Raw genomic sequence first — 23,389 nt, 5'->3', positions numbered from 1 at the left:
TATATATATATATTAAAACTTATAATATAATCTCAATGATAAAATATTTAAGTTCTATTAATATTTAGATTTTTTTTTTTTTTTTAATTTTAATTTTAATCAAAGTTTTAGAAATTTTAAATTTAGAATTTTAAATTTACATAAAATAACACTGCAAAAAAGCTAATATTTGGGTAATATTTTTGTTTTGTTTTCCATTACAAATATAATATAAATACATTCTTAAATCAAAATACTAAGGAATTCTTGCTTAAAAACGAGAACAAAATATCTGTGAGCGCCTGTGAATTGTACTTGAAAGTGAAATTTTGATGAAAGTCTACTTTTTTTAAACCCATTGGCAGATATTTGTTCTTATTTTAAACTCACCTAATTTTGATACATTAAAAAATTGACTTAATAACTTAAGTATTTCAAGAAATCATATATTGGTTTAAGAATATGTTGATGTTTGGAAAACAAGGCAAAAATACTGATTAAGAATTTTTTTTTTTCCATTGTAAATTAGTTTTATATATTAATTTATTTATTGTCTTTTTTGTAGTCTGATAAACATGGTCATAATGAACTTTATATAGAAAAGAGCTGCGTGAAGATGCTGTAAAGCAAATCATTTTTGGGTGAACATTTCCTTTAAAAAAGAAAAGACACAAACTTTGCATTTTGTCTTTCGTAGAGCCACATACGACTAAAAATAGACTATTTGGAAACTAGATATACTAGGCACTAGGTATTTACAGTACATTGTGCATTGGGGCACATTGTCAAAACAGAAAAGAAAACAGACAGACAAGGGAGAAGAAGGAAAAAAAATTACTTCTCCTAACAGAAACATAAAGTACCCTGATTTACATTTGATGCCGGGAAATATGGAGGAATGTTCAGTCAATCTGTCTGCCTGTCCTTCAAGCGCTAGCAGGAAAGATTGCCTCGCTCACATCTGCCAGCCTTTCCGCACTGGAAAAGCAGAATAAAACTGTCACGTTTTCCACACAGATGACTTAACGGCAGACGAGGCCTGCAGTGAGAGCGTGAACGGGTACTATATGAGTCTGCCGTGGAGCGACGTTAAAATACTCACATTTGGCTGCGATCTCCATTCGAACAATCAGACAGCAGCTTAATTAGGGCTAAAACCATTACATATGCAAACGTGTGTACATATGTAATTAAAATGGTCCAGTTATTTGCATACATTCACTGCCATACCCATCCTTATCGACCAACGCTTGAGGTGAATTAAAGCGCGGTTTGTGTCCTTGGGCGAGAGAACATAAAGCCCTAGCAGAACTGAAAGGTTTATTTGCAGGAAACAAAATGTGCCTTTACTGAGAAACCAAAGAAGAGAGATTACATTGCAATTCTGTGATAAAGTTTCATCGAGCCAATCGGTCAACGAGCTGTCATTTCCTAGCTTCCTTTCTCAGATTAATATCATCAGACTCTTATGTTACAGGAGATGCTTGTAGAGGTTAAGTTTGCTGCCTTTATTGTGGCTTTTTCAGGTTTGATTGAAATTTTGCCTTTAGACCGCATCTACACTGGATACAAGCGTTGCACCGCTAAATTTTAAAACCAAAAAGCTGCCATTATAATCAACCGAGCTGTTTACAATGGCAGCAACATGCTATCAGTTGACAAATGCCTTGTTTCTAATTTTGCATGGCTTCTTCAGATGATTTGTTTTTCCACTCAGACTGAAATAAAATTATTATTTTATTAATTTAATTTCTTGCATTCCTGTTGCTCAAACAGCATGGCGCTGCAACACCAGGGTCATGGGTTTGATTCCCAGAATGCATGATCTGATCTTGCTTTGGATGAAAATGTAAACCTATGTATTTAACACTATAAAGCCTACTGCATTTTATTTTATTTTATACGCTGTTAAACTGTTGCACACAATCTACTACAGGTGCATCTCAATAAGTTAGAATGTTGTGAAAAAGTTCATTTCAAAAAGTGAAACTTTCATATATTTTAGATTCATTGTATGTAAAGTAAAACATTAAAAAAAATTGTTTTAATTTTGATGATTAGAGCTTCAATTTTAGTTTCAATTGAGTTTCAATTAATGACCATCCCTACAGTATAAATTCTGAGTATCTCTTGTTCTTTGAAACCACAATAATGGAGAAGACTGCTGACTTGGCAATGATCCAGAAGACGAACATTGACGCCCTCCACAAAGAGGGTAAGTTACAGAGGGTCATTACTGAAAGCTGTGGCTGTTCACAGAGTGCTGTATTAAATGCAAAGTTGACTGGAAGGAAGAATTTGGGTAGGAAAAGGTGTGCAAGCAACAGGGATGACCACAAGCTTGAGAATACTGTCAAGCAAAACTGATTCAAACACTTGTGAGAGCTTCACAAGGAGTGGACTGAAGCTGGAGTCAGTGCATCAAGAGTCTCCACGCTCAGACGTCTTCAGGAAAAGGCCTACCAAGCCACTTCTGAACCAGAGACAACGTCAGAAGCATCTTACCTGGGCTGTGGAGGAAAAGAACTGGACTGTTGCTCAGTGGTCCAAAGTCCTCTTTTCAGATGAAAGTAAATTTTGCATTTCATTTGGAAATCAAGGTCCCAGAGTCTGGAGGAAGAGTGGAGAGGCACAGAATCCATGTTGCCTGAACCAGAATCCTGACCTGAACCCCATAGAGAATCTATGGGATATTGTCAAGAGGAAGATGAGAGACACCAGACCCAACAATGCAGATGACCTGAAGGACTCTATCAAAGCAACCTGGGCTTCCATACCACCTCAGCAGTGCCACAAACTGATCACCTCCATGCCACACCGAATTGAGGCAGTAATTAAAGCAAAAGGAGCCCCTACCAAGTATTGAGTACATATTCAGTAAAAGAACATACTTTCCAGAAGGCCAACAATTCACTAAAAATGTTTATTTATTGGTCTTATGAAGTATTCTAATTTGTGGAGATAGTGAATTGGTGGGTTTTTGTTAAATGTGAGCCTAAAGAACCAAAGACTTAAACTACTTCAGTCTGTGTGCATTGAATTTAATACACGAGTTTCACAATTTGAGTTGAATTACTGAAATAAATGAACTTTTCCACAACATTCTAATTTATTGAGATGCACCTGTACATGCCTTCTGTCGTCTGATCGATAGTTTAGACTTTTTTAGCTTCTTTAGATTATTTTTTACAATTCTTTAAAATTTTGTTTAGAAAAATCATGTTAAATTATGAGTATCAAATATGATCATTTGAGGAAAGTTTATTTGTTCATCTTTCAGTCATCATTGTATTGCATTGCATTATATGTTTTGATCATCAAACATATGATCAAACACATGCATTTAAATATTATCATATTATTGAGAGATAAGTAGTCTGCTATACTGTTATAAAGATCTCACTGATTTACATTACAAGCTATTATCTTAATTTTTGCCGTATAAATATCAGCATCTGCACCAAATTGTATACTTTTGCTTGGTTTAAGCCTCTGAATCAAACTGTATGAGCTCCATAGTCTCATACTCTGTGAGTCATAAAAGTCATAATATTATTTAGACTTTTATATTTTGTATAAAGGTTCAATAAACTTCTGTTTTCTCCAAAACATTTGACTATTATTTAATATGTCAGGCTTTACAGGGTTAAATGTTTGACCATTACTTCAAAGCCAATTTTTGATGTTCCATTAAAAGTAAATTTTATACCAGTTATGTTTTTGTTTTTTTATCTGCTTCCAGTGTAGATGTGGTGTTGTGCTGCCTTTACAATGCAAAGCCTAATGCACAGATCTAATATGTTTACATTCACCTATAAATGAAAATGTACTCACCCTCGTGCCATTCAATATGTAGCCGAGTTTGTTTCTTCATGGGAAACGAAGAATCAACATGTGTTTCTTCATTTTAAATTTTAAATAATTTATTCTGGCCAGAACACAAGTCCATAACGACGCCTCCTCCAGGGGAAAAAGTCTATCGCCTGTTGACTCTCACATCAAAATCCACCCACATATTAGTTTAGAGCTGTTTTGGACTGTTTGGGCTTGTAAACGGTGCTTGATCTGTGCAGATCTCTCTCCTGATTCAGACGAGATGCCTTTTTAATTGGAGGAACCAATATTATAGATCATAGGTAGGCAATGTCGGTCCTGGACTGCCGCTGTCCTGTAGAGTTTAGCTCCAACCCTAATCAAACACACCTGAGCAAGCTAATCAAGGCCTTCAGGATTGCTAAGGCTACAGGATGGTATGGTTTTTTTCAGGGTTGGAGCTAAACTCTGCAGGACATCGGCACTCCAGGACTAACGTTGCCTACCCCTGTTATAGATTATGGACTCAAAAGCAACAGTTTGACGTTAAAAACGATGGATTAATGATGGACTTGTTTCTTACAAACACACGTTTAGCAGCTGTTTGGACTAATTCCGACGGCACCCATTCACTGCAGAGGATCCATTGGTGAGCAAGTGATGCAATGCTACATTTCTGTTCTGATGAAGAAACAAACATCTTGGATGGCCTGAGGGTGGGCAAATATTCAGCAAATTTAAATTTTGGGGGTGAACTATTCCTTTAAGACTTCAAGATTCCAATGCAGTCACTAATCTTAGCAAAGCACCAAGTGATGATTTTAGACCACTGGACACTAGTGCTTAGATTGACCAGTTGACCAGACACATCAGATACATTTCAGATTCAGAACCACATTTGAAAGCGACCCAGATCAGATGGAAAAAATATGATTGCATGTGTTTGTGCCCTAGCACAAACATGCATGCAACATGATCTGATCTGTGCATATCAGCAGCGTAAATGCAGGCTTACTGTATATTGTAAAATCAATAGTAATCAATACACTGTTGTTTCAGGGAATCTTGTCAATGTTTGTTTGTTTGTGTTTTAATTGATTAAGCTGCCTGTTTCAATCGCACAAGTCCCACGATCTCAAATTCATCCAGCACAACTGGGGAATGTGATGATACCTGTCCTATAGAGGACGCTAATTGGACAGTGTGCTTTGTGTTAATATTATCCACAGATGGATCACGTTAGAGAAACAAGTCTTAGAAAAATAAAAGCATTCTAGACGTATCTGATTAAAGTACTTAGGGTGTGATCGCTACAAATAATCGGCAAATACACAATTTCCATTTTGCATGAATTATTACTGATCTATTTACATGGCAGTTGTTAATATTCAGGTCACATCGATAATGCCACTTGGCATACATTCAAAACCCATTATACACCAATCTCGTTTTTGTTTTTCTAAAATCATTTTTCCTATGTTACTGCCCGGGTTTGCACATAAAATAATTTACAGCGTCTTATTTACAATTTTCAAACTTCAAGTGAGAAAAATCTGCAGCAGTTGACAATGAAACAAACAACTACATTCTTGTAAAGAGACAAGTTCGTAAATCAACCCAATAGTTTACATCTGTTCACAAGCAATCAACAAATCAACGATTCAGCCAGCGCTCGCTCACAGGCCTGCAAACTGAGCCCACGCACCAACTTTGTATTATGTTTACAGGCCATTAATATGCATCATGTTTTAGATACTCAGTAATTTGTGCAAATCAGGATCCATTTTTAACACAACAGGCAATGTTATAAAAAGGTCACTGTTTAACTGTAAAATATAGAATAAATAAATAGATATAGAAGATATTATATTTTTACAATAATATTACATTATATAGCTAACATTGTCTTTTTTATTTTTATATTATTACATTGTTAATTAAATATTACTCTTTTTTTAAGGTCTACACTGGAATAACCAACCTCTCTGACCTCAAAATTGTGAATTTTTCTATTTATTGTGACTGTAGTACTTCCCAACACTAAAATAACAATCAACACAGAGAGCTATAACACATTACAAAACCTGTTTCCATCACTGAAACGCATAACTGCTGTAGATCCCCAAACAAAAAGTGACAAAAAATTTAACTTTAGAAAACGAGGACAAATTCCATAACATATTGCGAAAGCTGCGCAACCTTATCCAGTATCTTAAAAGACGAGGTTTCAAACATTCTCTGAATAACTCTGATTAAATTGCTTATGTTGTGATATGAAGCTTTTGTATAAAAGGCAGGGCAAGAATATTGCAGAATTATATTGCATGTGCAGATCAACATGGATCACAAAAAACAGCATGATTATTTTGGTTTGCCTGCTAATTTAAATGACCCATTGCATTCGAGCCTCGACTCTCAGTGTAATCCCGAAGCAGTGAAGTATTGCCTTTATCGACACATAAAAATGCAAGCATTACACTCCCGTTCGATCAAACAGTTTTATAAATTAAACAAATAATAAGCATATGTGCACAAATACACACACACGCACACAAAGACCATGTATATGGCTTCTAAACTCGGAATCAAGGCAGTTAAATAGAGGACATTTTCGTTTGACTTGTTTTTCTCAGTTGACACAGACACAACAAAACTTGTGTTTAAGCTCAACTTTGGTTTTCGAGTAAATACAATTTGTGTGTTTTCTATTAGAACTTTTTTTTCCCTTTTTTTCCCTTTTTATTTACATTAAGATATAAGATCGACCAGCGGTCCATAATACTTGTTTTTTTTTTTTATCGATATTTTACAACAAAGTGAAAGACAAGTAATTAGATTGCTACAAGTAGAGCTTATACAGAAAGAATGGAGATGTTCCAAAACACTTTCGCGAAGCGCCAAATCTCATCGTCATCTCTTGCGAGTCCCTGATTTTCTAGTCACCCGATTGCATTGTATGAACTCTACAGAAAACACCACTGTAACACACGACAGGATTTCTCCCTTTCACTCGAGACGATAAAGACAAATATATTAAGAGGCATCTGAAGCTGTACAGGGGCAGCACTAGCGAGGCGTTCGACCTCGTGAATCTATTTGTAGCGAAGACGTTAAATCTAGTAGCGGTAAAGGTGAGGTCACATTAGCGATATTTCAGTAAAATTCGTCAACAGCGTAGCGATGTATAAAGCACAAAACTCTCAAAACATGCAGCTTCATTTGTCAACGTGGTGAATTCAAAAGACCAACTGTGCACAAAACTTCAGATCGTACGGATTCCTATTGGAACGACTTAATTTCGCCCGCAAAATTTCGGTAAATGTGACCACACCTTAAGTCTGTCCGAACGCCCTCCCTTTGGTTCCTATGAAAAGCCAACCTACGAGTGCGGGACTCGAGCAAAAAGAACGAACTGTGACTCACAAAAAGTATCGCAAAGAGTCTCAGAGTTCTCGTCAGAGGTTGGACGATAGCCGGGATCTGGCTGTGAAGTCCGTCTCGGGAAGGCTGACTATGGAATCTTTCTTGCGTATAACTGAGTCCGGTCCTGCTACGGCGGGCGGAGTGCCTGTAGGGGGAGGCGTAGATGGGTAATTCCCAACCATGGCTGCGGACGCCTGGTGAGGCAGCGCCATTCTCTGAAGAACTGCGCTCCGGACTCCAGAAGGCCCTGGGATGGCAGGATGGGGGGCTTGAGCTGGGCCGATCGAAGTCGAGGAGACATGGGTCGACGGTGGCGGGCTGGGAGCGACGGGCAGAGCGCCATCTTGAGGCAGGGAGAGTTGGGAACCGGACAGGGATTTGGCGTCTTGGGTCAGGCTCCCTGTTTGTTGCAATGGTTGGGTTCCTTTGGGCCGTGCGGGACTGGGAACGTGCTGTTGGATGAGTGAGAGCTGAGATCCGGAGCGTGTGCCCATCGGGCCGCTCCCGTACTGGAAAGTTCGTCCGCCCGCCGCCGCTAGCGGGCTTTGAACCGGTGGACTGGCTATAGCGACGGCGGCGAGCGCGCCAAGCCCTAGCTGAGACTGCTGAGGAGAAACCGCCACTGGACTAGCAAGGCTTTGCACTACCTGGAACCGTCGCACCATCCGGGGCGACTGCATGGTGCTGGGACCCACCATCGGACCGAACTGGGGACAGAAGCTCATGGCCACCGCCTGCTGTAGAGTAGCAATGGCAGAGCTGCCGCCCTGCGACTGGCCATGCGGAGAAAACATCCCGCCAGGAATGGAGGGCGTCATGGACATGGCGCGCGGGCGCTGCAGGTCGATCAGCTTCACCATCTCGCGGTCGTACTTCACGATCTCTTGGATCATCTCGTTCTCATGGTTGTTTAATATGCCGGAGTTTAAGTCGTGCTGCACTTTGTTCATTAGGATGGAATTCTTTTTTCCTGCAATGAGAGATAAATTGTCATTTTCCACTGGTATGGTACTCTTTTGCTTCAATTTTTACTTAAATGGTAGTGTTGACCACATTTGTCAAGCTTACTGCAATTCTGTAAAAATGCTAACAACAAATTTATAGTAAGAAAATTTATCAAATAAATACATTGTTTTAGTTTTATAATTGGGTTTTATTTATAATGAAATAATTGATTAAATCATTTATGTTTATTTCATGTTGATGCTAAAAATGAACAAAAAAGTTTCATGCCTATTATGTAAATTTCACATAATTATGTAGTATTTGGAATGTTATTATTATTATTAATAATAATAATAATAATAATGGTGACAACATACTGATGATAATCAGAAAACATACTGAATCACAATTTAAAAAGAAAATGTATTCAAATGGATACAACTTACAGGCACATAAAAAGTAACAGAAAACTCACTATAGCATGTTTTTAATGCTCTACTTCCTGATAAAAATTTAGCTTTTTTAAAATAAAAGAGGAAAAATACAAACTTCATACAACTTGCTCTATAAACAAAAGGAATATTCAGGAGTCCAACTTTAAACTGATGATTTATACAATTTTACAACTCATTTAACAATAGGTATGGATCAGGATGGTTCACCAGTCTTCCAACAACCAGCTGGTCTATTAATGACATCATCTAGTGAGTTTCTCAAATTTTTTCTATACACTATCATATTTTTAACAGAAGTTCTTTAAACATGCATACATGCACGGGGGATAACATATCAGTGTGTGTATTTGGCATGCTAAAACCCTTCATGAGAAGTTGTTTTTAAGTTCATCCCTATAAAAGCATTCATTCACCACAGCCATTAAACAACCGCCTTCGTATAAACTCACTGCTTTCAACAACACATTTACTGCGGTGAGTTTAAGACACAGTCGGATTTCAAATCCCCTGCTGTGAGCCATTTTCCTGTTGTTATGCAGAATCCACAGGATCTATATTAAAAAATTATGGTAGACTTGAGCAATAAATGAGTTAACCTTTTACTTATTTATCCTATTTATTTCTTAACTATCTGTCAGTTACCCTGTTAAAGGACTGTGCTAAGTTTTCCTACTGTAACACGTGAGATCAATTCCACATTTCTGCTTTTAAACCCACCAGAACATTTACATTAGAAGTTAATGGGACAAGTGCATTACTGTTAACAGGTTTTCTGTTTTAAGCTCAACAAGTCAATATTATGTCGACACAGAAGGCATCCATAAAGCTTAAGCTGTATTTAACCCTGAATAATCCTGTAAGGCATAAAAATGTTCACATTATCGTTCTTTGAGAAGGTGTTTCAGGTTTTGCTTACCCAAGCGGTCCAGTCGATCGATGGCTACAGTCTCAAAAGCCCTCCTCATCATGGGATACTCCTCCAAAACCTCATTAAAATTGTCCACGGAGAGCGAATACAGACGACAGTAGGTCTCCGCTCGCACACTCGCCGTACGACGGCCTCGCGTCAGCAGGCAGATCTCTGACAGAGAGGAAAAAACACACACGTTTAAGATTCAAGAGCACCGGAATGATCATCTTGATACTGCCGTTCATTTGGGGAAAGGAACTTTGTGACCTTTTCTAGATGCCAATTGTTTTTAAATTGCTCGAAAACTGAAACCCTGAAGAGTCCTCCATTGAACAGGGTGTGAATTTAAATATCTGCCTGCGGAAACTAATTAAACTTTATCAGACTTCATTCAAAAGTATGTGATTTGAATGCTTATTACAAAGTGGTGAATATATTCCTGCTTTATTGAGCTCTCACGTCTTACAAATGAAGGGTGTAATTATTTAAGTGTTAAAATACTTTCCCGTATCCTATTTTAAATTGATATTCTACTATAATTCACTCCCCTTCTTGTCACTTGTCACATTTTGAAGAACATTTGTGACCCTGGAGCACAAAACCAGTCTTCAGTTGCTGGGGTATATTTGTAGCAATAGCCAAAAATACATTGTATGGGTCAAAATTATCTTTTATGCCAAAAATCATTAGAATATTAAGTAGATCATGTTTCATGAAGATATTGTGTAAATTTTCTACTGTAAATATATCAAAACTTAATTTTTCATTAGTAATATGCATTGCTAAGAACTTCCCTTGTACAACTTTAAAGGCGATTTTCTCAATTTTTAATTTTTTTGGCACTCTCGACCAAGTATTGTCCTATCATAACAAACCATACATCAGTGGAAAGCTTATTTATTCAGTATTTAAATGATATATAAATCTCAATTTTGAAAAAAATCACCCTTGTTTTGTGGTCCAGGGTCACATTTGGGGCCCTAACACATTTACTTAAACCCCCCACAAAATTTTATTTTGTGTTTCACAGAAAAAAAGTCATAGAGGTTTGAAACTTTAAGTCTCTTTTGCTCACAAACGCTATGGAAGCCCATTTCTGCCGCTGGAAAAAAAAAAATGGTATTGTAACATTTTATCTCACAATTCTGGCTTTTTCTCACAATTGCAAGAAATAAAGTCAGAATTGTAAGATACAAACTCACAATTCTGACTTGTTACTTGCAATTATTGAATTATAAATCAGAATGAAAGTGAGATACGGCCAAGTATGGTGACCCATACTTGGAATTCATGCTCTGCATTTAACCCATCCATCGTGCACACACACAGCAGTGAACACACACACCGTGAACACACACCCGGAGCAGTGGGCAGCCATTTATGCTGCGGCGCCCGGGGAGCAGTTGGGGGTTCGGTGCCTTTCTCAAGGGCACCTCAGTCGTGGTATTGAGGGTGGAGAGAGCGCTGGACATTCACTCCCCCCACCTACAATTCCTGCCGGCCCGAGACTCGAACCCACAACCTTTGGATTACGAGTCTGACTCTCTAACCATTAGGCCACGACTTTCCATAATAATGGCATTCTATGAAGTCACAGACAAGGTTACTTTGTGTCTATATTTAGAAGATCACACACAGGTTTCTTGGGATTAAATTCTCCCCATATGATTTTGAAACACTATGAAACAACTAGCTCCTCAGGATGGGTGAGAAATAACCCACAATAGGCTCCAAAGATAATAAACATCATTCATCGTACATGGTGTGCGTCATTCTGTGTATGAAGTCCTGACCCATCCATCAGGGTCCTTTGTGTGTTCGGTCCATTTCCCTGTCTGCGCCCCAAATCAATCCAGAAAATCCAATTCACAACCTTGGAAGCCTTGGTTCATTTTAGAGAACTTTGTCATCCAGCGGCGTTCATCCGGAGCCGGGTCATTCATCAAACCAAAGGCAGTAAATTAAATCCACAATCACAGGCACGAACATAAAGGTGAACACACACACACACCGGTGTAACACAAACCCTTGTGTGGACAAACACATGAGCACAAAACCTCACTTGCATCTAATTTGTTCTTTCCTTTGATTACACACCTTTAAAATCAATTTACACACACACAGATTCTACTGCAATGCAGAGCAAATCAGGGCTATTGTCAGACTTGTGTTGTCTTGTGTCTTGTTCCCCATGTGCTTCATGCCCTTATTTGGTCCTTCCTGTTTCCTGTTCCTGTCTTCGTTATTAGTTCATTAGTCTCCGTCTGTGTTTAATTACTCTTCACCTGTTTCAGTTCTTCCTCATTTGATTTCCTAGTGTTCTTAAGCCCTGTGTTTCCCTGTCTCCCACGTCCGGTATTGTTTGTCTTCACCCCGAGTCTGTGAATGTTTTCCTGTGTTGGATTCCCTGTGAATATTTTGATTAATAGATATTGTTATTTGAAGAATTCCTCGTTCCCTTGCTCCTACGGATTGGGACAGCTATTATAAACAACTAAAACTAAAACCATTCATGTTACTTAAAATAAACCATAACTGTAATACAGTAAAAAAAATTCAATGGAATTTTTCAGCTAGTTCCAATATTTCTCACTTTGTTTCAGTTTAACTATAGTTTTTCTAAAATAATTCAAACTAAATAAACTAAAATCAATGAATTCAATAAATTAATAATTTATTCTATTTAAAAATGTCAAAAACCACACAAAACTGCTAAAGGTTTAACAAACTTGTTGTTTTTGTTTGTTTGTTTATTTTTGAATTTTATTTGATAGGACAGTAGTTTTGACAAGGAAGAGAGAAAGGGGGGGTTTGATCGGGAAAGGTCCACGAGCTGGGACTCCAACACGGGACGCCCCGAAGCGCAGTGATGCTACATGCCAAATTCATACTTCTAATTAATATTATAGTATATAGTATTTGTTGTACTGAGTTTATGGAAATCTAAAAAATAAAATTTAAAATTGGAATTTTAAAAATTATGTTGCAATATGGTAATGAGATTTTGGAGGGAAATGTGCTTACTTGTCCTGAAAATAATGTAAAAATACAAAGATCATCATCATTTTATATTTTATAGATCTATAATTTACATAAAGCATAAGCGTTAATTTCATTAAATCTGTCAATAAAATATTATGAAAAAAAAACAAAATTCCATTAATAAACTGACTTTAATTTAGTTTAATTTATGTTACTATAAAAAAAAAAAAAATCACATTTAAAAATGTTTTAAAAATTGCAACTGGAATTGAAAAATAGCTAATTGATTGCACTGTCAATTAAACCGATAATGGGAATTTAGAGGAAAAATGTGTTTAATTGTCTGATGTCTAAATACAAAAAAATAAAAATCTTAAATAGCCCTTTTATTTGATTGTGACATTTCACATCCATTTGATATCTCTGTAATCTTACTGCATGATAACAATTGGTGTCTGTTTTAATTTTGCCAAATTAATTTTAAAAGAAACACCTGATTTGAAGCGCGACTGAGAACTTCATTAAGTCTTAGCTATGAAAACATTAGTACAGTTTTCCCGTGGTAATACTGAGACTGATCCTTCTACACACAGCATCAGGCAGCTTCTCTCTTTTCTTCCTTGATCTCAGGCAAGACACAAGACATCAGTTCGTCTTTGACCTTTCCGAGGTCACGTGCCGAGAGCCTCTTCCAGAGCCCTCTGCAGCTGAGATCGGCTGACTCATGCGGATTTAAGGCTGCAGAGGGATCGTGTTCCTCTCCTCAGCATCACACACACTCTCTCTGGATCTCTCCGTCAGCTCACAACCATCACAGTTCACTTTCCAGAGGATTCAGAGACTACTGCGACTTAAGAAGCAAATACTGTTTCCTAATACAGAGCAACGTGACACGTTTCAGCAATACGTAATCTATCCACACTAAAAACTAAAATGCTTTCATTGGTTTTGAAATGTTTACTGGTTGGGCTTGTCACAAATAAACTTGTTTCAGATGAGGTTAGGATGTGCTCTTAAGGCCCGCTCATATGAGGTCAACAGTGTTATTTTAATATAATTGAGATACTATTAGTAATTGTTTTGTAAGTTTTAGTCATTTTTATTAGTTGGTGCAAAATAATTTTTATTAATTTGTTTATTTAATTAAATAAATAACATTAGTTTGTTAGTTGATTTATTTATTACATTGTCTATATAGTTTTTCATACATTTTTGTTTGTCTTATTACATTTTATTACATTTATTTTTTTATAAAAAATTAAATATGTTTAGGGTTTTTAAGTGTTTTTTAATATTTTATTTCAGTTGAAGTTTATTTTATTTTAAGTAACAATATATATATTTAATGTATTTTATTTCAGTTGAAGTTTATTTTATTTTAAGTAACAATATATATATTTAATGTATTTTCAGTTTTAGTTTTAGCACATCATGTTAAATTAGATGTTGCCTTGGCAACTAGCTGAAATTAAATTGCTAATTTATTTTAAGTACTTTATTTCAGTTGAAGTTTATTTTATTTCAAGTGACAAAAATATTATTCTTATTCTTATTTATCATTTTTTATGGTTTTAGTGTTAGCTTTGGTTAATAACCCTGGAGGTCATATTGGCAAAATGCTTGTGTCATCAACATACTTTAATCTGCTGAAAAATCTGCATAGAAAATTTTCACACTCATGCATTTGAATCATTTTCAGAGATTTTTTTTTCAGCTGATAAATGTTAAAAACATCAACAGCCAATCAAAATCATCCGACTGCAATTATGCGCACAGAAAATAATGGAAATGCACACTCAGAATAACAAAATGATGTGATGTCTGTCGTGAATATAGTAAAAGTTATAGTTACTGATTCACTGATGACACTGGAAAGCATATCATTTTAATATTAAAATCCTGTCTCTCATGTAATTTTGATGTTCAGAAACGACTGTAAGAAAACCAATTCATGAAGAGTAAAAACTAGGGTGCATTCAAAACATTGCTCTATTTATTTGAACAGATTTGGGACGGGAATATCTTTCAGGCAGCAGATGGGGAAATGTTTGGGGGGGGGAATTATATTCAGTTTGGTGCAACAGAAATGACCGCACTTTATTTATATTTAGAAAATACAAGGAGTCTGTTAAATTATGTCAGAAACTGGCTAGAGAATAACAAGTGACTAAATTTAAACTTTAACATCACAGTGAGATCTTAATATCAAGGTCAGACCAGAACAGAGGCAGAAGTAAATGTAAAAAAATTTGATTGCAGACATGAACGTGCCTTTAAAGTTCAATTCATTTACCGTCGATATAACTAAGTTACATATAAAGGACTAAAATAGAAGAGGTCACACCATTTCTGGCTTAAATGATTTCAAATGTTATGGGGTTCAATAAGGATTTGAGCAGTTTAATTAAGTAAAGTGATGGTTTAATTCCCATCTAATTTACGAGGTTAATTTGAGTGGCAGCGTACCTCCGAAATAGGAGCCGTCGGAAAGTTTCATGCCGACCGTTCCTTTGGTAATCACGTTCACCACGCCGTGCTGGATGAAGTACATCTTCTTGCCGATGGTTCCCTCTCGGACGATGTAATCGCCTGGTTGGAAGACCTCGAAACGGAGCTTCGTCAGCATGGCAGTCACAAAGTTGGGCTCGGCGTTGGCGAACAGAGGCATGGAGGCCACCAGCTTACGGCAGTTGAAGTTCACGATTTCCTGACGGTGGAGGAAACGGATGGAAAGAAATCCAGAGGGTGAGAGAAATACATAAATGCATATCTCACATACACATCATTTACATAAACATAAGGGTGAATGACATGAATATATATATATATAGTATATATTAGTATATTATAGCCTAATATTTGTTGCAGTGCATATATAATTGTTGTAGCTTAATATATAATTTGATTAAAAGGTGAAATTTGACCCAGACATTTCTTGGTGCAATTCAGCTATAACAGATCACATTAAAGCATAAACATCTATACATAAGTCGCTGAATGTTTGTTATAGGCGCTTTATGTTACATTACATGCAGAGAAAGCTGGATTTAGCGGTTTACTGTGACACAAATGAGTTTGGAAGCCATTCCCGCTTTATCGTGCTTTCATTGTTTTGGAAAGCTCTGCGACAACTGCAGGGCCTTCTGGGAGATTTTTTCCACAGATGTTTACAGACATAGACAGACCTTTGCAAACACACAGAAAACCAAACACACACACCCACACAAAGTCACCTCTCGGAGCGGCTCGTTCAGCTCCTCTAGGATGCTTTCTTCATCAAACATCTTGCCCTGGTAACGGTGCTCATAGTAATCATGGATTTTCTGTCGGAAATCTGCTGGAAGTTTGTGGAAGGACATGTACTGCTCCACTTGCTTGTACTGCAGAGACAAAAAGACAGAAATGTAAAGAAAATGAGGATGTTTTTTCATCTATAGCACTTTCAATATTAATATCACTAATGCATCGTATTATGTCAGTTCTTTAAACCAGGGTTATTATCATTAACTAAAACTGAAACTACAACCCGAATTCCGGAAATGTTGGGATATTTTTTTAAATTTGAATAAAATGAAAACTAAAAGGCTTTCAAATCACATGAGCCAATATTTTATTCACAATAGATAACATAAATGTTTAAACTGAGATATTTTACAATTTTATGCACAAAATACCATGGTGTAGCATCTCCTATTCTTTTCAAAACAGTTTGAAGACATCTGGGCATCGAGGTTATGAGTTTCTGGAGTTATGGTTTTGGAATTTGGTCCCATTCTTGAATGATATAGGTGTCCAGCTGCTCAAGAGTTTGTGGTCATCTTTGACGTATTTTTTGTTTAATAATGCACCAAATGTTTTCTATAGGTGAAAGATCTGGACTGCAGGCAGACCAATTCAGCACCCGGACTCTTCTACTACGATGCCATGCTGTTGTAATAGCTGCAGTATGTGGTTTTGCATTGTCTTGCTGAAATGCACATCGTCTGGAGGGGAGCATATGTTGCTCTAAAATCTTTAAATACCTTTCAGCATTCATAGTGCCCTCCAAAACATGCAAGCTGCCTATACCGTATGCACTTATGCACCCCCATACCATCAGAGATGCTGGCTTTTGAACTGAACGCTGATAATACACTGGAAGGTCTCCCTCCTTTTTAGCCCGGAGGCCACGGCGTCCGTGATTTCCAACAAGAATGTCAAATTTGGACTCGTCTGACCATAGAAAACTTTTCCACTTTGAAACAGTCCATGAGCCTTGGCCCACAGGACACGACGGCGCTTCTGGACCATGTTCACATATGGCTTCCTTTTTGCATGATAGAGCTTTAGTTGGCATCTGCAGATGGCACGGCAGATTATGTTTACCAACAGTGGTTTCTGGAAGTATTCCAGGGCCCATTTAGTAATGTCAATGACAGTCATGCCGATGAGTGATGCAGTGTCGTCTGAGGGCCCGAAGACCACAGGTATCCAACAAAGGTCTTCGGCCTTGTCCCTTACGCACAGAGATTTCTCCAGTTTCTCTGAATCTTTCAGCATGATGTTATGCACTGTAGATGATGAGATTTGCAAAGCCTTTGTAATTTGATGTTGTTTTTAAAGTATTCCACAATCTTTTTATGCACTCTTTCACAGATTGGAGAGCCTCAGCACATCTTTACTTCTGAGAGACTCTGCCTCTCTAAGACATCCCTTTTATGTTACAGACCTGATGTCAATTAACTTAATTAGTTGCTAGATGTTCTCCCAGCTGAATCTTTTCAAAATGTCTTGCTTTTTCAGCCCTTTGTTGCCCCCGTGCCAACTTTTTTGAGACCTGTAGCAGGCATCAAATTTAAAATGAGCTCATTTAGTGGATAAAAGTGTAAAATGTCTCAGTTTAAACATTTGTTATGTTATCTATGTTCTATTGTGAATAAAATATTGGCTCATGATTTTAAAGTCTTTTAGTTTTCCTTTTATTCAAATAAAAAAAAAAACATCCCCAAATTTCCGGGATTTGGGTTGTATTTAAACATTTTTGTTAATTAAAATAAGACTGAAATAAATTAAAATATAAATTTATTTCATTTTTCAATTTTTTTTATTTATTTATTTATTTTTATTATTATTATTATTATTATTTTTGCCAAGGCAACATTTCTAATTGTCATTTAGTTTAAGTTGAATCACTACAGTTTTCAACAACAAAAAATTAATAAATAAATAATAATGATAATTATTATTATTATAAAAAAAATAAAATTAAATAAAATTAATTCCAATTAAAATGGAAAGTATGAAAAATAAAAGCTAATTCAAATATTAATAAAATCTGTAATAGTATATAAATAATAACACAGGTCATCACTTTTGATGATTAACGGTTCTTTGGTAATTTGTACTCTACTGCATTTTTTGCCAAGTCCAGATCATTGTAGTCCAAAACATACAGTACTCAAAAAATTAAATACACCTAAATTAACACTGATAGAGCATATATAATATATATGCAATAAAATGAAAATATGCAAATAAAAATCATTCAAAATATTTTTTTTAATCTATAGTATCTCAATGATACTAAAATAACACTGTTACAAAGAAAAAAACAGGGGCAGGGAAGAGCTTGGGATAAAACATGAGAGATAAAATAGGTAAATATTATTTGATCAAGCTGTAATTATGTCAAATTATTCCAAAAATCTAAAAATATTATTAAATTTAAAATGTAAATTATCATTTAAAATGCATAAAATGCTATGAAATAGCAGAACAGAGGGTGAGTTATTCATAACATGTCATTTCCACTACATAAGGCATGTTAATTTTAGATTGGAAATCTTCAGTAAAGCTCAGGGGGAGAAAATATCCCGTAAAAATACCTAGTAAGAGGGTGAAAAATAGTTTTCAACAAGTTTACTTCCTAAAATGGGATGAGAAACATCCATGTCAGCATAAAAACTTTCATGATTTCTCTCATTGCTGCAATCCAGGTCCATGTTCTTCAAGCAATGTACGACCCCCAAATCCCAGCCTCAGATCATTAGTTAACACTAACAAGCCAAGCATCCCTCAAACTACGTTATTTATGGAGACAGAAAGAGAACAGTAATGTTCAACAAAAACAAAGAAAGCAGGTTAGAGCAGAGGCATTAGCATTGCAGTCGTGTGTGTTCCCTGTTGCACGGCAGCATCTGCTGACGCAGGTGTTTGTGAAGCACCTGTAAAGGTCCCTGAACCACTTGTGAGAATAATTGCCTGTGTGTTGAGTTTTATAAAGGTCCCACTACTGCTCTCATTCCACAACTTCATACAAACATGAAAGTGGGCTGCATCTGTCAGCGCCAGCACTGGGTCAACTGTGTTCAAAGATTGGTTTTAAAAGGAGGTCACATGAAAAACATAACACTTTATTTGATCCTTTGAAATAACAAAGTTCAATAGAATAGATTTGAGATTTTTAGAACTTCCAGAGCTTCAAAAATAACAATAACAATAATAATTTCCTTGATATTTTGAAATGACAAAGTTAAGTGTACTAGATAAAAGTCCAGAAATTCCAAAATAATAAATAAACAACAAACAATTGTTTTTTCATCTTTTGAAATAACAGAGTTCAATGTACTACATTTTAGAATTTTTTTAATTATTTTATATTATATTTAAAAATCGAATTTCACTTGGTCTTTTGAAATAACAGTATTAAAGGCATTCGATTTTAGAATACTTTAGAACTTTCAGAGATTCCAAAATAAATAGATAAAAAAACAGACAAATAAATAAATTCTATTTGATCTTTTGAAATAATATTGTTCAATATACTAGATTTTAAAATTTTAGAGCTTCCAGGGATTCACAAAATGTCCTTGACCTCTTGAAATAACAGAGTTCAATGTACTAGATTTGAGAAATTTAGAACCTTCAATAATTCCCCAATAAATGAATAAAAAATTCATTGATTTTTAAAATAAAAGATTTGAATGTACTAGAATCTCCAGAGATTCAAAAATATTTGTAAAAAAAAAAAAAATAATAAAAAAAAAAAATCTAATTTTACTTGGTCTTTTAAAATAACAGAATTAAATGTACTAGATGAAATTTAGAACCTCCGGAAATTCAAATATAAATAAAGACTTCCTTGATTATTGTAATAACAGAGACGAATGTACTAAATTGTAGAACTTTAGAACTTTCAGAGATTCAAAAATAAATAAATAAATAAAATTATCTTTGATCTTTTGAAATAACATTATTCAAAATACTACAGTTAAGAATTTTAGAACTTCCAGAGATGGGGCCATTAAAACAACCTCATAAAGGTACAATAGCAAAAATAGGGGTTTCCAGCCCCATATTCATTGTCATTATGAAGGACTGTAGCGTGTTATATACGTGTTGGAAAACAGTCCTCTGTGCATCAGCTGGACTATTCTGAACAGCCTAGTGGATCTATACCCTGAAACAGCTTCTCCCAGCGTTTCATTGATCCAGATGCTTCACGGTGAAGATGTCGCTTACTCAGTTGAAGAAGCAGCAGTGTTGATCTAAGTGGTTCACTGATGGACCGATAAAGAAAATTGTGTTTAATGGGCAAGTCAGAAGAAAGCAATGCGATAGAGATGGACTGATAGACCTGCGTGACGTCATACTGCATCCTCTCTTGCCTCATTTACAGCCATGAGTCGGCGTTGATGGAGCTGTTTAGAGATCGGTGTGAAAGGTTACGGACAAGCAGGGTGTGAACTACGGGGGAGCTAGGGGGAGCTCGGGCTTCCCTGAAAACGTGATTTGTGAAATTTTGGTGTGTCTCAAAAAATATTGACAATGGGTTATTTTGACGTGCAATTTCAGTTTTGTGTAATGTGATCATCTTGGATTATTATGTGTAAACTTGCAAAAATATCATTAATTCATGCATGACGACGATTTATAACCAATTCACTTCAATAAAGATAACCCCCGCCCCCCGTAAAAAAAAAAAAAAAAAAAAAGGTGGGCTCCCCCAAAGTCCACGGTATAGTTCGAACACTGCGGACAAGGACAGGTCAGGAAATGCCATTGTTCTCACTGGTTTAGCATGTAAACGCTGATGTTATTCGTACTAACATCACAGGAAAATTTGGGGATTTTTTATAGTATTACATACACAGGTCTGAACACAAACAAACAAGAAATAGTATATTTCTGACCTGTCCTGAAGAGCTTGATCACGCAAAACTTGCTGCCAGGATGTTGTATATTTTTGCCAGGGTGGTTAAGGTCAAAAGAGCACACTTCCATGCATTCTGGACTTTTTTCATTTTTGTTTTTTTAAGTCTCTTCTATTCACCAAGGCTGCATTTATTTGGTAAAACAAATACAGTAAAAACTGTAAAATTGTGAAATATTATTAAAAGTTAAATTAACAAAAAATTCTATATGATTAGGTTGAAAAAAAATGCTGCTTTATATTATTCAATGAAATATTATATTATATTAAATATTATAACATAATAGAATACTATATTAAATAATATTATATTTTTGTGGAAACTACATTTTTTTCAGGATTCTTTGATGAACAGAAATTATTAATGTTTTTCAGAAAAATCTTGCAGACGTCCTCCAAGGAACAAGTGATTCATAAATATTGTAAGCAAAGCACAGAGTTTTCTTTTAGGGCTAGAGTTTTTGATATAGTCTGTAGAGCATAACGCTGCAACACCAACGGGTTTTGATTTCCAGGAAATTCATAAACTGCTAAAATGCAAACATTTATTGCAATGTAATGAAGTGAAGTGACATACTGCCAAGTATGGTGACCCATACTCGGAATTCGTGCTCTGCATTTAACCCATCCAACGTGCACACACACAGCAGTGAACACACACACACCGTGAACACACACCCGGAGCAGTGGGCAGCCATTTATGCTGCGGCGCCCGGGGAGCAGTTGGGGGTTCGGTGCCTTGCTCAAGGGCACCTCAGTCGTGGTATTGAGGGTGGAGAGAGCGCTGGACATTCACTCCCCCCACCTACAATCCCTGCCGGCCGGAGACTCGAACCCACAACCTTTGGATTACGAGTCCAACTTTCTAACCATTAGGCCACAACTTTCCCATGCACTTTATATAAAAGTGTCTCCCAAATGCATAATTATAATGTAAATATAGCCACCTAATTAGCTTTTAATATAAATGTAAAGCAATAAAAGTCTATGATACTGCCTCATTTAGATAGCAAAGTAAATGTGTGTGTGTGGTGTGTATGTGTGTGTAACTAGCAGAGAGAAATGGCTAAAAAAATATGACTATGGCTAGTCTGAAATCTCAGAGCAGAAATCCATATTCCATTAGTTCCATATAACATCATTCTTGTGAAGTGTGAATATCATCGTTTTCATGGCTTTAACTGCTGTTATAATTCTAAAAGCGAGCGCTCACTCTTTAATCGTCCAGATCTCTCTTCATTTATATGTCTCTCTTAGTAATATGCTGTAAAAAATTATTAAAACAAAGGTTACACAAAAACTCTACTGATTTGCAAAATATAACCTAATTTGATGATGCTGCATTCAGTGTTTTGGATTATTACAAAAAAATTGCAGTTAAATTAATGTTACTTATTTCTTTGTAGCAATTTCTGACTGAATTTTTTTTCAAAGTAAATCCTTCAGCACTTTTTTCAGTTGTAGTTAAACCCACACACACACATTGTGATGAAGCATCAATGGGCCATTAACGTGTGTCCTCGTTTAGACGGTTAGTTGTCCCGTTCCATACTCGTCAGAAATCACCTGATTAAACTGCCTCTGAATTATTCACAATTATTCTCATCTCATCTCTTCTGTGGCCTGAAATGCATCTCACCTCTAAATTCAAAACCTCAACAGATCAAAAGTCTCTCCCATCCTAAGATGCGGTTATGTGTGTCTCTATGCAGTGTGTGTGTGTGTGTGTGTGTGTGTGTGTGTGTGTGTGTGTATTTATAAACAGGCTTTCTGTTAGACATGCTCTAAATCTGCAGCATTGCACTGAGTGTTTCTGACTGCTGCTGTTCCTCTGCACATCTCTGCTGTTCTCTCCAGTGACAGGACGGGGACCATCCTCTCACCACCAGAAATAGCACACAGATCACATGCACCGCTCAGGTTACTCAAGAGAACACGGGAAGCATCTAGAACACAAGAAGCTCCAATCCTTTACAAAAAAAGACTACAGGATTACCATAAAAATACAGCATGGAAAGTCATCGTAACGTCATATTTATTGGACAATAGCGTGATGGTAATACTGTGGTATTCTTGTCACACCTTTTCAAATACCATGGTATAGGAATATGGTAATCAGAAGTGTTGTTTAAGTTAATAGCGGTGTTTGGTATCGCTGTTGCTATTGCTCAAACTTAATGTTTGAACATGTAGTAAAAATAGGGCCTATAATGCACTGTGTTAATATGGCAGATTTCTCTGTATTGATTTTTAATAAGTGTTTTACCCATATTTCGAATTCAATCATGCATTTTAGGGTTCATGTGGGCATTATATGTTTTAGGGTTAAAGGAAATATTCAGATTATTGGATGATGTCCTGGCAGAAAATTAGCAGTACCATTTCTGATTTTCTCCTAAATATTTATTTCAGTTTATAGACACTATACCGTTACAAAGGTTTAGGTTTTAGGTTTTTTATCGAATAAATTAATACTTTTATTCATCAAGGACACATTTAAATGATCAGGCATGATATTTTGATGTGAAGGGTTATTATTTCAGATAAATGTTCTTCTTTTGAACTTTCTATACATCAAAGCACAAGTGTTTTCAACATTGATAATAATCAGAAATGTTTCTTGAGCAGCAAATCAGTATATTAGAATGATTTCTGAAGGATCATGTGACACTGAAGACTGGAGCAATGATG

General features: G+C 36.1%; 1 protein-coding gene across 1 annotated transcript in view; it reads right to left on the bottom strand.

The window, feature by feature from the left end:
- Positions 1-6,525: 6,525 nt before the first annotated feature.
- Positions 6,526-23,389, bottom strand: part of LOC306881107 (potassium/sodium hyperpolarization-activated cyclic nucleotide-gated channel 2-like) — a gene marked incomplete at its 5' end in the record, with an annotated part of 67,224 nt that continues 50,360 nt past the window's right edge. The window contains 4 exons of the mRNA XM_079435016.1: positions 6,526-8,185; positions 9,532-9,696; positions 14,974-15,214; positions 15,741-15,887. Of these exons, the coding sequence (XP_079291142.1) occupies positions 7,248-8,185; positions 9,532-9,696; positions 14,974-15,214; positions 15,741-15,887 (1,491 nt within the window). The 3' untranslated portion in view covers positions 6,526-7,247. The remainder of the gene's footprint in view (positions 8,186-9,531; positions 9,697-14,973; positions 15,215-15,740; positions 15,888-23,389) is intronic.

Source organism: Barbus barbus (genome assembly GCF_936440315.1).
Source record: "Barbus barbus genome assembly, chromosome: 15".
NCBI lineage: Eukaryota > Metazoa > Chordata > Actinopteri > Cypriniformes > Cyprinidae > Barbus > Barbus barbus.
This window is presented reverse-complemented; position numbering and strand designations above follow the sequence as displayed.